At 44.1% G+C, this 16,264-nt stretch overlaps 1 protein-coding gene across 1 annotated transcript; it reads right to left on the bottom strand.

Moving 5' to 3' along the window:
* Positions 1 to 12,528: 12,528 nt before the first annotated feature.
* On the bottom strand, positions 12,529 to 16,002 carry LOC103543632 (ral guanine nucleotide dissociation stimulator-like). Its single transcript, XM_070606413.1, has 5 exons — positions 14,564 to 16,002; positions 13,946 to 13,978; positions 13,453 to 13,574; positions 13,156 to 13,247; positions 12,529 to 12,821 (listed from the first exon to the last, which is right to left on the bottom strand). The coding sequence occupies exons 1-5, from the start codon at positions 14,648 to 14,650 to the stop codon at positions 12,694 to 12,696; spliced, it is 462 nt and encodes a 153-aa protein (XP_070462514.1). The 5' UTR covers positions 14,651 to 16,002; the 3' UTR covers positions 12,529 to 12,693.
* Positions 16,003 to 16,264: the final 262 nt, after the last annotated feature.

Raw genomic sequence — 16,264 nt, 5'->3', positions numbered from 1 at the left:
GTGGAAGCTGTGACCAGATAATAGCACTATGTGGAGGCAAAAATCCACACCATCAAGCAGTATGAAACAGTATATTAAATCTCCAAACCAGAGGGCAAGTGACAAGTACCCAGAAGCCAACATGAAGACATGGAAATTCATAACCTAAATGACGAAGAGTTAAAATAGCTATCATAAAAAAACCTGAATGAGTTACAAGAAAACACAGAAAGATGAATCAACAAATTCAGGAGATTCTTCACAAAAGAGACTGAAACTATAAAGAAGAGCAAAACAGGATTGTTGGAGAAGAAAAACACAATGCATGAGATAAAAAAATATCTGGAGTCCCTAAACAACAGAGCTGACATTATGGAGGACTGAATTATCAACTTAGAGGACAGTAACATAGAAAAGCTTCAGATGGAGGAGAAGAGAGATCTAAGACTAAAAAGAAATTAAGACATTCTCAGAGAAGTATCTGACTCAACTAGGAAATGCAACCTAAGGATTAAAGGTTTTCCAGAGGGGGAAGAGAAGGAGAATGGAACAGAAACCTTGTTCAAAGAAATAATAGTTAAGAACTTCCCAAACTTGAGGAAAGAGTTGGAAATACAAGTTAACAAAGTGAATAGATCTCCTAATTACCTCCATGTAAAAAGACCTATTGCAAAGCACACAGTAGTAAAGCTGGCAAAAGTCAATGACCAAGAGAAAATTTGAAGGGCAGAAAGGCAGAAGAAAATAACTTACAAAGGAACCCCTTTCAGGCTTTCAGCAGATTTCTCAACAGAAACCTTAACAGCTAAGAGGGAGTGGAATGATATACTCAAAATCTGAAAGACAAAATCTTTTAGGCAAGAATACTCCATCTGGCAAAAATATCCTTCAGATATGATGGAGAAATAAAAACTTTCCCAGATAAACAAAAACTAAGGGAGTTCATCACCACAAGACACAGCCCCCCCCTACAAGAAACCCTCAAGAAGGCCCTAATACCTGAACAAACAACAGGAAAAGGGATACAAGGCCCTGAGTAAGGAGATGCATAGACAGGCAATAATCAGAAAATGGCAGCTCTCTAGCAGATCAAGTTAGAAAACACAACTTTAACATTAAAGATAAAAAGAAAGAAAACACCACAATAAAAATAATCTCATCATTTTAACCACAAACTCACAACACAAGATGGAATAAGATATGACAACAATAACTTAGAAGGGGAAGAGGAACTTGGAAGGGGAAGAGGAAGCACATGGAACTGGCATAGTCTAAGGAAATGAGTCTATCAGAAAATAGACTATCTCATCTACGAGATTTTTTATACAAACCTAAAGGTAACCACTAAACAAATAACTAGAATAGAGACATAGATGATAAACAAACATAAAATGAAGAAAACCACCATAGAAAACTATATAATCAAATTTGTAGTGTGAATACATGGGGAAAGAAAAAAAAAGGAAATGCAGAAGAACTGGAAAGCAATTGATAAGATGGCAGTATTAAGCCCTCATATGTCAATAATCACTCTAAATGTAAACAGATCAAATTCTGAAATCAGAAGACACAGAATGGCAGGATGGGTTAAAGAATAAGACCCAATAATATGCTGTCTACAGAAACATATCTCAGCTCCAAAGACAAACACAGGCTTAGAGTGAAGGGATGGAAGACGATTTTCCAAGCTAATGGAAAACAAAAGAAGGCAGGTGTTGCCATACTTATATCAGACAAAGTAGATTTCAAGACAAAACAAGTAAAGAGAAACAAAGAGGGGCAGTATATAATAATAAAAGGGACTCTCCACCAAGAAGACATAACACTTATAAACATATATGCACCCAACACAGGAGCACCAAAGTACATAAAGCAACTATTAACAAACCTAAAAGAAGATATTAATGGCAACATGGTAATAGTAGGGGACCTATTAATCACAACAGCATAATAGTAGGGGACCTCAACAATCCACTTACATCAATAGATAGATCATAAAGACAGAAGGTCAATAAGGAAATAGTGGAATTCAATGAAAAACCAGGCCAGATGGACTTAATAGATATATATAGAACACTCCATCCAAAAACAGCAGAATATATATTTTTCTCAAGTGTGCATGGGACATTCTCAAGGATAGACCAAATATTGGGAAAAAAGGCAAACCTCAATAAATTTAAGAAGACAGAAATCATATCTAGTATCTTTTCTGACCATAATGTTATGAAACTAGAAATCAACTACAAGAAAAAAGCTGAGAAAGGAACAAAAATGCAAAGACTAAACAAGATGCTACTGAATAACCAATTAATATCAAATAAATAAAAGTAGAAATAAAAAAAAGTGTGGAGGAAATGAGAACAAAAACACACCATACCAACTCATATGGGATGCAGTAAAATCAATCCTAAGACAGAAGTTTATAGCAACACAGGCCCATGTTAACAAACAAGAAAAGCTCAAATAAGCCAACTTAAACTACACCAAACAGAATTATAAAAAGAACCAACAAAGCCCCAACTCAGCAGAAGGAGGGAAATAATAAAAATTAGAGCAAAAATAAATGAAACTGAACCAAAAAAGAATATAGAAAGGATCAATGAAACAAGGAACTGGTTCTTTGAGAAGATAAAATTGAAAACCTTCAGCCAGACTCACTAGGAAAAAAGAGAGAGAAGACACAAATAAATAAGCTTAGAAATGAAAGAGGAGAAATTAAAATGTATACCATGGAAATACAAAATACTATAAGAGAATATTATGAAAAACTGTATGCCAGCAAACTGGACAATCTAGAAGAAATGGATAAATCCTTAGACTCTTAAAACCCCCAAAACTCAATCAAGAGGAAAGACAGAATATGAATAGACCAATGACAAATAAAGAGATTGAAACAGTAATCAAAAACTTCCCAAAAAATAAACGTCCAGGACCAGATGGCCCCTCTGGAGAATTCGACCAAACATTCAAAGAAAATTTATTATCTATCTTCAATCTATTCCAAAAAATTGAGGAAGACAGAACACTTCCTACCACATTCTACAAGGCCAACATCACTCTGATACCAAAGTCAGACAAGGACAACACAAAGAAGGAAAATTACAGGCCAATATTGCTGATGAACATAGATACAAAAATTTTCAACAAAATATTGGCAAACCAAATATGGCAGTACATTAAAAAGATCATACACCATGATCAAGTGGGATGCATACCAGGGACACAGGGATGGCTCAACATCCACAAATTAATCACCATTATTGATCAATAATGTGTACCACATTAACAAAATGAGGAATAAAAACCACATGATAATCTCAATAGACAAAGAGAAAGCACTTGACAAGATCAGATATCTATTGATGATAAAAAAACTTTCAATAAAATGGATATAAAAGGAAAATATCTCAACATGATAAAGGCCATATACGACAAACCCAGCCAACATCATACTCAATGGAGAAAAGGTGAAAGCCGTCCCTCTGAGAACAGGAAAAGACAAGGGTGACCATTCTCACCACTCTTATTCAACATAGTACTGGAGGTTTTGGCCAGAGAAATTAGACAAGAAAAAGAAATCAAAGGAATCCAAATAGGTAATGAAGAAGTGAAACTCTTGCTGTTTGCAGATGACATGATTTTATGTATAGAAAATCCTAAAGAATCCACCAGAAAGCTATTAGAAATAATCAACAACTACAGCAAAGTTGCAGGGTACAATGTCACCTTGCAAAACTCAGTGGCATTTCTAAACTCCAATAACAAACAGAACAAGAACCCAAGAATATAATCCCATTTACAATCACAACAAGAAGAATAAAATATCTAGGAATAAATTTAACCAAGGAGGTGAAAGACCTATACAAAGAAAACTAGAAAACATTACCAAAATAAATCTATAATAACATACAGAAATGGAAAGACATTCCACGCACATAGATTGGAAAAACACACATAGTTACAATGTCCATACTACCTAAAGCCAGCTACAGAATCAATGCAATCTCAATCAAAATCCCAATGACGTTCTTCATAGAAATGGGACAAGGAATCTTAAAATTCATATGGGGCAACAAAAGACCCCAAATAGCCAAAGAAATACTGATAAACAAGAAGAAAGCTGGTAGCATTGCAATCCCTGACTTAAAAATATATTACAAAGCTATGGTAATCAAAACAGCATGGTACTGGTACAAAAACAGACACACAGATCAATAGAACAGAATTGAAAGCCCAGAAATAAAACCACTCACCTGCGGACAGCTAATCTTCAACAAAGAAGCCGAGGACATCCAATGGAGAAAGGAAAGCCTCTTCAATAAATGGTACTGGGAAAACTAGACAGCCACATGCAAAAGAATGAAAGTAGGCCATTATCTTTCCCCATGCACAAAAAGAGACTCAAAATGGACCAAAGACTTGAAGGTAAGACCTGAACCATAAAACTTCTGGAAGAAAATATAGGCAGTACACTCTTTGACATCAGACTTAAAAGGATCTTTTTGAATACTGTGTCTACTTGGACTTGGGAAACAAAATAAAAAATAAACAAGTGGGACTTCAGCAGACTAAAGAGCTTCTGGAAGGCAAAGGAAACCAGGATCAAAATGGAAAAAAACCCCACCAACTGGGAGAAAATATTTGCAAACCATATATCTGACAAGAGGTTAATCTCCGTAATATATAAAGAACTCACACAAAGAAACTAAAAAAAAAACCAAAACAAAATCAAGAAACGACAGAAGATATGAACAGACATTTTTCCAACAAAGACATACAGATGGCCAATAGGCACATGAAAAGATGTTTAACATCACTAATCATCAGAGAATGCAAATCAAAACTACACTTAGATATCATCTTACGCTCATTAGAATGACTATAACCACCAAGACAAAAATAACAGCAAATGTTGGAGAGGATGTGGAGAAAAAGGAACCCTCATACATTCCTAGTGGGAATACAAACTGGTGCAGCCACTATGGAAAACAGTAGGTAGGTTTCTCAAAACATTAAAAATAGAAATAGCATATAACCCAGCTATCCCACTACTGGGTATTTATCCAAACAACTTGAGATCAGTCATTCAAAGAGATTTATGCACCCCTCTGTTCATTGCAGCATTATTCACAATAGCCATGATGTACAAGCAACCCAAGTGCCCATCGACTGATGATTGGATAAAGAAGAAGTGGCATATATATACAATGGAATACTACTCAGCAATTTAGAAAAGACACAATTGTCCCATTTTTAACCACATGGATGGACCTTGAGGGTATTAGGTTAAGCAAAATAAGCCAGGCAGAGATAGACAAACACTGCATGATTTCAGTCATATGTGGAAGAGAAACAAACACACAAAGAGAACAGTTTAGTGGTTACCAGGGGAAAGCAGTTTGGAGGGTGTGCGCAAGGGGTGAAGGAGAACATTTATATGCTGTCTGACAAATAATAATGTACAACTGAAATTTCACAATGTTATAAAATATTATGACAACAATTTAAAAAAAAGTCTCTGAAGCTAAATTTGGCTTTTGACTCCCGGAGTAGATGACTATCTAGGTCCCTTCCAGCTTCAAAACCCTCCACCAACTGAGGTCTGTCGGTGGAGCAAGTGGATGTTTGGTTACACCGCCACATCACCTACACAAGTGGGGAGAGTTTAATAGAAAATCAGACTCTAGAGAAAGTTCCCCATACATTTGCAAAAGTGATTTCCAAATTTCCTCATTTAATTTGGTCATTTTCTAAGAAACAGGACAGAAAGTAGATACTGGTTGGCATTTGGGTTCACTTTACCTTTTTGCTGGAAGAGAGGAGTCTGGACTTCTCAAAAGTAAGAAATAAAGGGAAGAAACATTGATCTTGCTCCTCTGGGGAAGTTCTGCAGGCATGGCTCTACGAACATTATTTTCCCTCTGTGTGTGTACGTGTGTGTGTGAGTGCACTTGTGTATGCATGTGTGTAGGTGTATGTGTATGTGCTTAACTAAGAAAATGGCACAGCAAGGCCTGAAGCTGTATTGGGAGGGTCACAAACCCACCAGGCAGGGCTGGTTTCTGGGCTCTGGGGCATAATGCAGCAAGCTGGCTTCAAGCACATGCATCGTTTTCCTATTTTGTGTCTAGAGCTCTTCCTCCACTTTGAAAAGTTGCCCATTTTTGCTTATACAATCTTCTTGCTCTATAAAAATACTTCTGATAAACAAATGGCAAACAGTAGGATATATGGGAGCATGTGAGGAAGCCATTTGGTGTACCCCTAATTCAGCCTGACCTTGTTTCCCAGAAGGGCCTGATGTGGCTTGCATTGTATATCTGCTTTAAGCATTTGCTATGTCCCAAAGACAAGAACAAATGGCCTTAAGATAAAGATGCAACTTCCCCTACATTGGCATTTCCTTAAGGATAAACATCTCTCCCTAGGCTAGGAACTGATTGCTGTGCCCACCTGTGACCACCCAGCTCAAGACAGCAGATGGGCCACCTGCTGTGTCCACCGAGACAGCAGACCTGCTAGCTGCTGTGTCCATTATTAATCACTGTGCTGGCAGAGCAATCATGTGACTATTGTAAAAGAGACATTTCAGTCAAATGTGATATATGCTCTTTGACAGTATACAACCACTCTGTACACCCCACTTCTTTGGTTCCCTTCCTTCTTTGGGGAAAGAAGACCCTGGGTAAAACTAGCCCTCAGATCTGGCTCATAATAAACTCACTCTAATTTTCCCTAATAGATTGGTCATGGATTATTTTCATTGATGCTTTGAAGATGGAGGCATGGATTTTTAATGTTGTTAACACAGTTTATGGGTCAAACACAGACTTGTTCTCTGTTAGCTCCATGCAACTCTAAAAATAGATTTTTATGAAAGCTGTCACCAAGTTCGGCTTTATACTCTCTCCTAACATGACTTTCCTTTAATCTGAAGGTTCTGAACATGTCCTATTTCCATATACTAGCAATGAGTAATCAAAAACTGTAATAAAAATATCCTTTACAATATATCAAAAAGTATGAAATACTTAAGGATGACTCTAAGAAAAACTTGTATATGGAGAAATGCAAAACATTACCCCCAAAATTTAAATATATATATATATATATATAGTCTTGCTCATGGGTTGGAAGGCTGAATATTTTTAATATGTCATTTCTCCACAAATTGATCTACAGATTCCAGGTATCCTCAATCAAAATCCTGGCAGGCTTTTTCTGGTAGAAATTGAAAAACTTGTTCATAATTTATATTGAAATGCAAAGCACCTAAAACAGCCATCACAACTTTGAAGAAAAACAAAGTTGGAGGACTAACATCACTAGATTTCAAATTATTATAAAGACAATTTTAAAGGCAGTGAGATATTTACATCACATATAGAGAGAAATAGGCCAGACATATACAGAACATTGCTTTTCAAAAAAGTTGCAAAGGCAAGTCAATGGAGAAAAGATAGTTGTTTGACCAAATGGTGCTGGAACCATTACACATCCATGTGCAAAAACATGGACTTCAATCCATGCCTTGAACTATAGAAAAAAGTGAACTCAAAATGGACCATAGGTCTAGATGTAAACTCTAAAACTTCTACAAGAAAACAAAGGAGAAATTCCTTATGATTTTGGATTAGGTCCTAGATATGACCTCAAAAGCACAATCCACAAAAGAAGGAATGAATAAATTAGAATTTATCAATATTACGAGCTTCTGCTCTTTGAAAGGTACTATATAGAGAATGAAAAGACACATCAAAACCTGGGAAAAAGATTTGCAAATCCTCTGTCTGATAAAGACCTTGTACTTAGAGTATGTACAGAACTCCTAAAACTTAACCACGAGCTGTTTTGTGTAAGTCTAAGCCTATCAATAACCAGTGTTGTGGGTGGACTGGCCCTTGGGATTCTTATTTGCAAGATGCCCTTCAGCAATAACTCTCAGGAAAACTTGAAAAAATAAAGGTTTATTACTCACAGGCCTTAGGCCGCACAGCAAGGTTGAAGGCAGAGAGAGAAAGAGAGAACAGGCCTGGGGTTCTGCTTTTACTGGGGCAGAGAGTAGGGGCTAGGGCTTCAAGGGCTCACTCTTTATTGGCAAATTTAAAATATAAGAGTGGGAATATAAAGTGTGAGACAAGACAAAAAGAAAGAAAGTGAAAACCAAGTCGTCCAAATGGCCAGTTATCTAAATCAACCAGCTTCTCTAAAAGAAAAACCCTCAGTGGAGAGAGGGGACCTGGCTCTTTACCTGGTCCTGGGGCTGACAATGTGTTTATTGGGGATGGCCATCTTTGAAGTGGACACCTCTTTGAAATGGATGCCTCCACAATCAAAGCTTAAGCCAGGCACTTGCATTACAAAAAAAGAAAGAAAGAAAAAACAAATGTCAGGGAGTCCACTACACCATGGAAGTGGAGACAATGTTTTCAAATCACATATCTGCTAAGAGTGGAATATTCAGAATATAGAAAGAACTCTTACAACTCTTGATGGTTAGTCTTCTGTGTCAATTTGGCTAGGTTACAGTACCCAGTTGTTTAATCAAGCACATCTGAAATCAGCTGACTTCGGAAAATGTTACCCTTGAAAACGTGAGTGGGTCTCAGATACTCAGTTGAAACCCATAAGAGGAAAAATTGATGTTTCCTGGTGAAGAAGCAACTATGCCTCAGATTGCAGTTTAAAATCCTGCATTAGAGGTCGGCCTGGTGGCACAGCGGTTAAGTGCGTGCATTCCACTTCTCAGCGGCCTGGGGTTTGCCATTCAGATCCCAGGCGCAGACATGGCACTGCTTGGCACGCCATGCTGTGGTAGGCATCCCACATATAAAGTAGAGGAAAATGGGCATGGATGTTAGCTCAGGGCCAGTCTTCCTCAGAAAAAGAGGAGGATTGGCAGTAGTTAGCTCAGGGCTAATCTTCCTAAAAAAAAAAAAAAAAAATCCTGCATTAGACATTCTAGTCTACTTGTCTTCCCTATAATCCAAACTTTCCAGTCCCCATAATCAAGAATACTTCCATGAATAAATCTCTAGAAAGAAATGTGTGTATATGTGTTTCTGTGTGTGTATATATACACATACATATAGTCATGCATTGCATAAGGATGTTTCCACTAATTATGGTCTGCATATACGATGGATGGTGGTCCCATAAGATTAGTACCTTGCAGCCCAGGTATATAGTAGGCTGTGCCATCTATGTTTGCGGAAGCACAGACTATGATGTTCACACAACATCAAAATTTCCTGATGAGGCATTTCCCAGAACATGTCCCCATCATTAGGTGAGACATGACTGTACGTATGTATACACAAATGTATATGTTCACGTTATAAATAAATATGTTTCTTTTCTCTGGAGAACTCTAATACAGATTTTGGTTCCAAGGATGGTTCTAGAGGAATAAAATCTTAAAGATGTGTTTTCTGAAATGATTCTGGGGTTTCTGGAATTTGTCCTCTAACCTGATTAAATTGAAAGGCACCAGAGACTCTATTTCCAGTGTTAAAGAGGGCACTGAGAGTTGATGGCAGGCTGTGGCAACAGAGATACACAAAATGTCACCACTGGATACTCCTAACCAGATGTTTATAAAAGGGAAAGTTCTCAGTGATCATGTATTTGACACTTTAATCATTCCTGACAAATTAACAAATGTAATGAAATCAGCTAACTGTTCCTAATTGCACTGGATTAAATGAGAAAAGAAAACGATGAGCACAGGGTGTCAAATTCCCAGCTCAGCTCAACCACCATAACTGACCTGAAGTGTCTGTATCTTCCCCGAAACAAACTCTTACTTCCTGTAGCTTCAGAGCTGATCCTTCTGAAAACCTAACCCGGAGTCTCTTCCTGCAAGTGGCTGAATTACTACACAAACTGAATCCCCAACTACACAGCAGTGAAAGTGATGGCATTGATTTAGTAGTGATTGGGTCCTGAAAACTGGAATGGTGACGTACAGTCAGTTCCCGATTAAGCTGGAACATTTAACTCACTCCCACGTGGCACAGAGTTGGCCTTGTCAGTGGAAGCAGCCCTTCTCCTCCTGTCTGAGGAGGTTAACTCTGCTTTCCCTGAGGATCCTGTCATCATGTCCCCTGAGGTCATTGCCTGGCAAGACACTGCTCATCCTCCTCAGGACCTATACCCACCAGACTCAATTGAAGTGAACTTGACTCCTAGCAGGTCCCAAAGCATGAGATACAAAAGGGGACCCATGAGGAATTGTGCTACACTCCAAAATTACCGCATCCTTTGCCTAGTACACACAGATGGAAACCTAGGACAACTGTGAAGAAGTGGGTTATTGGGGCTTGGGATAATGGAGGAAGGGACATGCAGTTGATTCGGTGGAATGAATTGATTTGGCCCCACTCAGCAGAGGTTCTCTATTCAATGTTGTGTTTCAAGGGGGTACAAAGAACTCTAACAGTCTGTTCAGTTGACTGGCTCTAACATGGACCAAAATGTGGAGAACACAAGATAAAATGGAACATCCTTGGTGTGCTGTAGAAGATCAAAATAATAATTCAAAAGCAGCTCAGAGAGCCGAACAACTCAATGGAATGAGGAAAATGGGATAAGATCGACAGGCAAAGTTCAAAGACAGGAAACATGAAAAAATAAAAAAAAACAAATTTTGGAGATGAGAGTGTAAAAAACAAAAGATTGATATGTGACCCTCGCTGCAACTATGGGTCTCTTTTGGGTGACTATCTGCACTTTTGGCCAGGGGAAGCCCAAGCATGCACTAAACGGCCCCTCCTCTGCCACAGCTGAACTACAAGACTTACTAATATTGCCACATGCTGGGTTGACTCGCAGGAGCACCCCAGTCCTGGAGCAGACACTCTTGGGACACCCATGCCTTCATCCCAGCCCTGGACTAGCCCTGGGAACTGCCATGACTCTTTCTCCTTGGAGGGAAAGTGCAGCCTTCCCCACCTTCCTCCGGCAAGTCTCTTTCCTGGGTGGCTTTGCCGCGTCAGCAAGGGCCTGGGCTGCTGGGAACCAGGATTGATTCTCAGCTTCCAGATGGGCTGAGAGGGCCTTCCTGGTGGAGTCCAGCCTTCCAGGTGTCTGAGTAATGCTTGTAGCCACCAGGAAGGAGAGGATAAGTCAGAAGTTCCAAGCGATTCACTTCTCTTCTCTTTCATGCTGTTTCCAAGGCATGAGATTGCAAAGGCTGGATGGTAAGGCTTTTGCTCCTGGTTCTGGAGCTGGTGCTCCAGTTTGGCTCAGAGCAGTGTCTGTTTATCACCCAGATGGGAAGCATTTCAGCATTTCCCTTAATAAGGCTGTGTCCATGCATATCCACAGATCATCAGGTTGCTGGTATTCCCTGCAGGACTCCCAAATCTCACCCTTCTTAGGCCTCCTCTTTCAAATCTCCCATCAGGAAAGGCTCACATCCCCATGACAGAACCACAATACAAGACTGTCGAAAAGAACACAGCCAGCTGAGGGGCTGCACGGTTGCTGGGCTCAGGCACAGCAATGACTTTAGGAAAAGTCACTACAAATACTCCAGATTGTGTAAACTTGGGACTGTCCAAGACCACAGGCCTGAGAAGCACACAAGGCCCAGAGGTCACCCTCGGCAGCAGGCAGACTGTGGGGTCATTCCTGGTCAGGATGATCATCTATTACCCTGGGAAAGCAGAGCTCACCTGGGATCCATCAGGCCCAGTCTGGGAGAAGTGGCCATGATGGACCTGGCAGAAAGGCTGGGGCAGCTAGGGAATTTCTGCCCTAAGATACAATTGTATGCAGATGATCAGGGATGCTGAGAATACTAGCTCACAGTGAGTAGCAGGTATATGGAGGGAAACCTGGCCGAGGCCCTAAAAGCTGCATGACGTAGCTTTCCACTTGGATTGTAAACAAGCAGGAAATGGTATTTGGAGTCAGGTACCAGAAGCCCAGGAGGATCTAGGTCAAGGGTGAACAGGGAACCCCTCAATGGACCCAAGAAGGTGGAGTCCTGCCTGCCCATAGTCCATCTGCACAGGACCTTCCTCTGGCCTTGTCTTCTCCACATGCACGTTTTGAGCTTTTGATGGTATTTTCCCCACTTAGAGCTGAAGCCACTCCAGAGACTGAATCAGAAAACAAGGTCCTAATCTGTGTGCAAGAGAAACCGGGAAAATGTTCCCTCTTCCTGCAGAATGTAGGAAGGCAGCCACTGTCCTGGGCAGGACATGTGCTAGGGACAGGTAAGTGCTAGTTGTAAAAACACCCCCAGCTCAGTGGTTGTTGCTCCACCTGAGAAAGTGCCTCCAACCTCTTAGTTCCAAGAGGTAGGAGGGGCCGTCTCTGCTCCTGGACAGGGTGAACCACACTGCAATGATCTTGTCCTCTGAGTGAGGGGGACTTGGGCATGTCCTTCAGTAGCCAGGGAGGGGACTGGCATTTCTCCCTTCTTCACATAAACTGAGTTGATGATGCTGAGAGGTTTCTAAATTCGAGGAGGAATGTGACTTTCTGGATTTCGTTTCTGTGAGTGTGGGGAGTGAAAGATGCACACCTTCACTCCCAGGATTAGAAAGAAGCAACAATTTAATATAATACACAAACTCAGCATTTACCATTGACAACAAAAATATGTCCCCTCCAAATAGGGACATAGGTGCTGGGGAAAAGGGGGGAGGGAGATGAGGGGGTGGTGCCTTCTGTCGTGGCCTTCAGGGGACCCCAGGAAACAGATCACAAAGTTATCCTCATCAGAATCTGAGGAGGTGGCCCTGTGCACCCTGAGTGTCCCTGCTGTAGTTCAGCTGGTCTCAGGAGGGTCTTAACCACCACCACTGGGCCCTTGGTTGGGGGTCTGGTGTCTGGAGAAAGAGAGGCATTTCCTGAGCGGCCTGCCCTGGAACCACAGTGCACACCCCATCCCGGCCCCCACTGCGCTCTGTGCTCCAGCCCTGTGCTGAGTGCTCAGTCAGCCAACAGCACCCCATCTGTCCCTGACACAGGGGCTGATATTTAGTGTCACCCATTTCACAGAGGAGGAAACCAGTCCCAGAAACGTGAGTGGAATTGCCCAGGACAGGACTGCTCAGCAGTAGAGCTGGGTCCAAGGGCCAACTGTCTGCCTCCCCAGGCCCACGTTTGACCTGAATGTTTCCTGAGCCCATGGATTCAGCCACTGCTGGTCTGGACACTCACTCTGCCCTGAGCAGTTCTTCTTGCCTTTGAAGAAGAGTAGAATCTTTCTGACCCAGTGGTATCGGGGCTCCAGTTGGCAGGACAGGCTGTAGCTACAGGACAGAGCAAAGCTGTGAGCTCTCAGGAGCCACACATCACACGTGCATCCTGGAGCCTGCCATCAGCTGGAGTCCAAGGGCCCTAGCAGTCGCCACGCAACCAGATCCAAGGCTGACCATGGAGTGATGGCCATGGGCTCTGGAGCTGCTCAGCTGAGAGAATCCGCCCTGCCCTTACCCAAATCCTGACCTGCCTCACGTCTCCTCCTCGCTCAAGGGCTCCACGGCCTGGAACCAGGCCCCAAAGTGCTCGTCACGCTGCACTGTGTACAGATTTGCAGCCACCTGGAGCAACTCGATCTCCTCCATCAGTTTGAATTGCTAGGACAGAGCAACCACAGGATGCCCACAGGGCCTGAGTGGGGGACCCTGCAGGGATTTTGGAGAGGGTGAAGAAGGGGGCAAGGAGCCAGTCTGGGGCCTTTGCCCACTTGGGAACCCTCCCTCCCTGCGATTCCAGTCAGGACTTACCTGCTCTCACACTTGGCTTGAAATAGCTCCTCTTCCAGTAAGGCGTCTTTGATGGCAGCCCTTCCCCCACCCACCAACGCCATAGGATCCCCAGCTCTGTACATCGAACTCTGCAAATAAAGGTCTGACCCTGGGGATTGGGCCAGGGGGGTTCTTGCCCATGGGGGGCTCTCTGATTTCCACACCTCCACCCTCAGCACTGTGAGGCCGCAGTCGCTTACCTCATTCCATTTCCGACAGTTGAGCACATTCCCCTGGAAGGCAGACAGCCAAAGTCCATCTGAAACAGCCCCCTTACCCTGGAACTAGCCCCCATCCACACCTCTTCCATTGCTGCACTGTTGCCAGTGGGCAGGCCCTTCCAGAAACAGGACTTGGACCTGGGCCAGGCTCTGGGCTCCAGAACAGGGGTACAGAGGAGCTGAGGCTAGAGACCTTGTAACCCAACCCTCTCTGATGGCACATGGGGAGACTGAGGCCTCAGGCAGGAAGGGACAGCTCAGCCACTGATGTGCTTCCTGACTAGGAGGGTCCTGAATTCTCTTTCTCCATCATCAGGGCCAGAGGGAGAGGCTGAATCCAGCTCAGACACCACCTCTTGTGGCCACACAGTCAGGCGGCTCTGAGCCTCAGCAGCCCAGGGAACCTGGACGGTGGCTTATGCGGAGCCTCCATCACTCATCGCTGAGATGGGCCTGACGCCCCAGCTCCCACAGGAGGCTGGAGGCTCTGCTGAGAGGACCTTTGCCAAATGCAGAGAGCTCAGGGCTCAGGGCAGGACTCTCTCCTCTGCACCCTCAGGAGCCTGAGTCCCCAGACCCACCTCCAGGCTCACTCACCTCCACATAATCCTCCATTGTGGCATCCAGCAGCTCCAGGGAACTGGAGAATGTCACAAGGGAGGGGATGACACCCTGTGCCACCATTGGGGTGGGGATGGTGATGAGCTCCCACTCTCAGGTGCCCCCATGAACCCTTTCCTGAAACTCCTCATCCCAGCCTCCTGCCCACCCCATGCTCCCACACAGAGCAGCCTAGGATCCTTGGGACACCCCAACACCCACAATTCCCTCCTCCTCTCCCCTCCCGGAACACCAAACTCCACCAGTCATGTCCTAGGGCTGGCTGTTGGCCCATCCCAGGGGATGTGGCCCCTGCTCCTCCCCACCCCAAATCCATCCTGCTCCCAGCCCTTCCAGGCCTCCTCCTGCTCACTGCCAATGCAGGCACTTTAGGCTCTGTGGCCACAAGGAGATGCACTGGAAGAGGAAGACCCCTCTCATGAGGGAGGCCTCCAGCTGGGAGGGGGAGCACCCTCTCCTCTGACTCCTAGGCCCCTCCCCCACAGGCACCCTCACACGCTGCTGCTGCATCTCCTGGGCCTCCTGGCAGCCCCTCTGTGCAATCACCAACACTGAGGTCTCCTCCTGTCGGGGCTGAGGACAGGGTCAGTGCACCCATACTCCCCTCCACATGTCCCACAAGGCCCCTGACCTCAGACCCTGGCCATCTGGCTCCAGTCGCCTGCTGCCTATGCTGCTCCCATCTCCAGGGTACTCTGATTCTAGACAAATCCCACCTCCAAGGCTCACTCCTGTGTGACCTTGGGCCTGCCCAGACCTCCCTGAGCTTCTTTCCTCATCTGGAAAGTGTGAGGAGAATGTCACCTGCTTCCAGGAGTCTCCTGAGGACTCAGGGTTATCTGTGTGTCATCACTGCCCTCCCTTCACTTCTTGAGGAGGAGCCAGCACAGATCTCCTCACATTCCTGTCCTCCCTTGGATGGTATCACCCTGCTGGGAGGCCTGCACCACCGATCATTTCACTTCATTTCCCAGAGGAGGATACCGAGGCCCCCAGAGGGGCAGTGACTTGCTCAAGGACCCACTGAGGAGAGGCTGCTCCCCATCCCAGCCAGAGGCCCTGTCCCTGCTGCCTTCACCCTAACCCTGGCTCCAAATCTGACCAAGGCCCCGACCTCTGGACTCCCAGGGTGTGTCCAGATCCCAGCTGAACAGACAGGGAGGGGGAGGGCAGGGTGTTTTGGGGGGCCTGGCCAAGTGGCTTTTGCCTGCCTCACCCTCACAGGGCTCTCTGACCCCCAGCCTGGGCCGAACCTTGCCATGCACCTCACCTCCTAGCATCCCCTCAGGATGTTCCCCTCCCCTCTCTTTCTAGCCTCCTGCCAGATCTCCAGCCTCCAGGTTACCTGAAGGAGCAGCTCCCTGCTCATGCACTGCTCTCTCCTGCACCACTTCTTCAAGGTTTGAGAACTCTCCCTCGGGGCTGGGGAAAGAAAGGAAGAAAGGAAGAAAAACTGTGGGGTGGTTGAATGGCAAATCCTTTCTGTTTGAGAACCCAGAAAATCCAAACTGCCTTGGGCCTGGATTAGGGATTTCACTGGGGTGCTCTGAGCCCTAAGGTCCCTGTGGGACTGGGGAGTGGGCCTTTCCTCTTGTCCTCTGGGGCCTCCATTTCCATATGCCCCAAACAGATCTCTTTGGAACAGTGTTGGTTTCAGCTGCATAGAGACTTCTGTTA

Source organism: Equus przewalskii, chromosome 2 (genome assembly GCF_037783145.1).
Source record: "Equus przewalskii isolate Varuska chromosome 2, EquPr2, whole genome shotgun sequence".
NCBI classification, from domain to species: Eukaryota; Metazoa; Chordata; class Mammalia; order Perissodactyla; family Equidae; genus Equus; species Equus przewalskii.
Note: the sequence above shows the minus strand (reverse complement) of the source record. Positions and strands in the feature narration are given on the sequence as shown.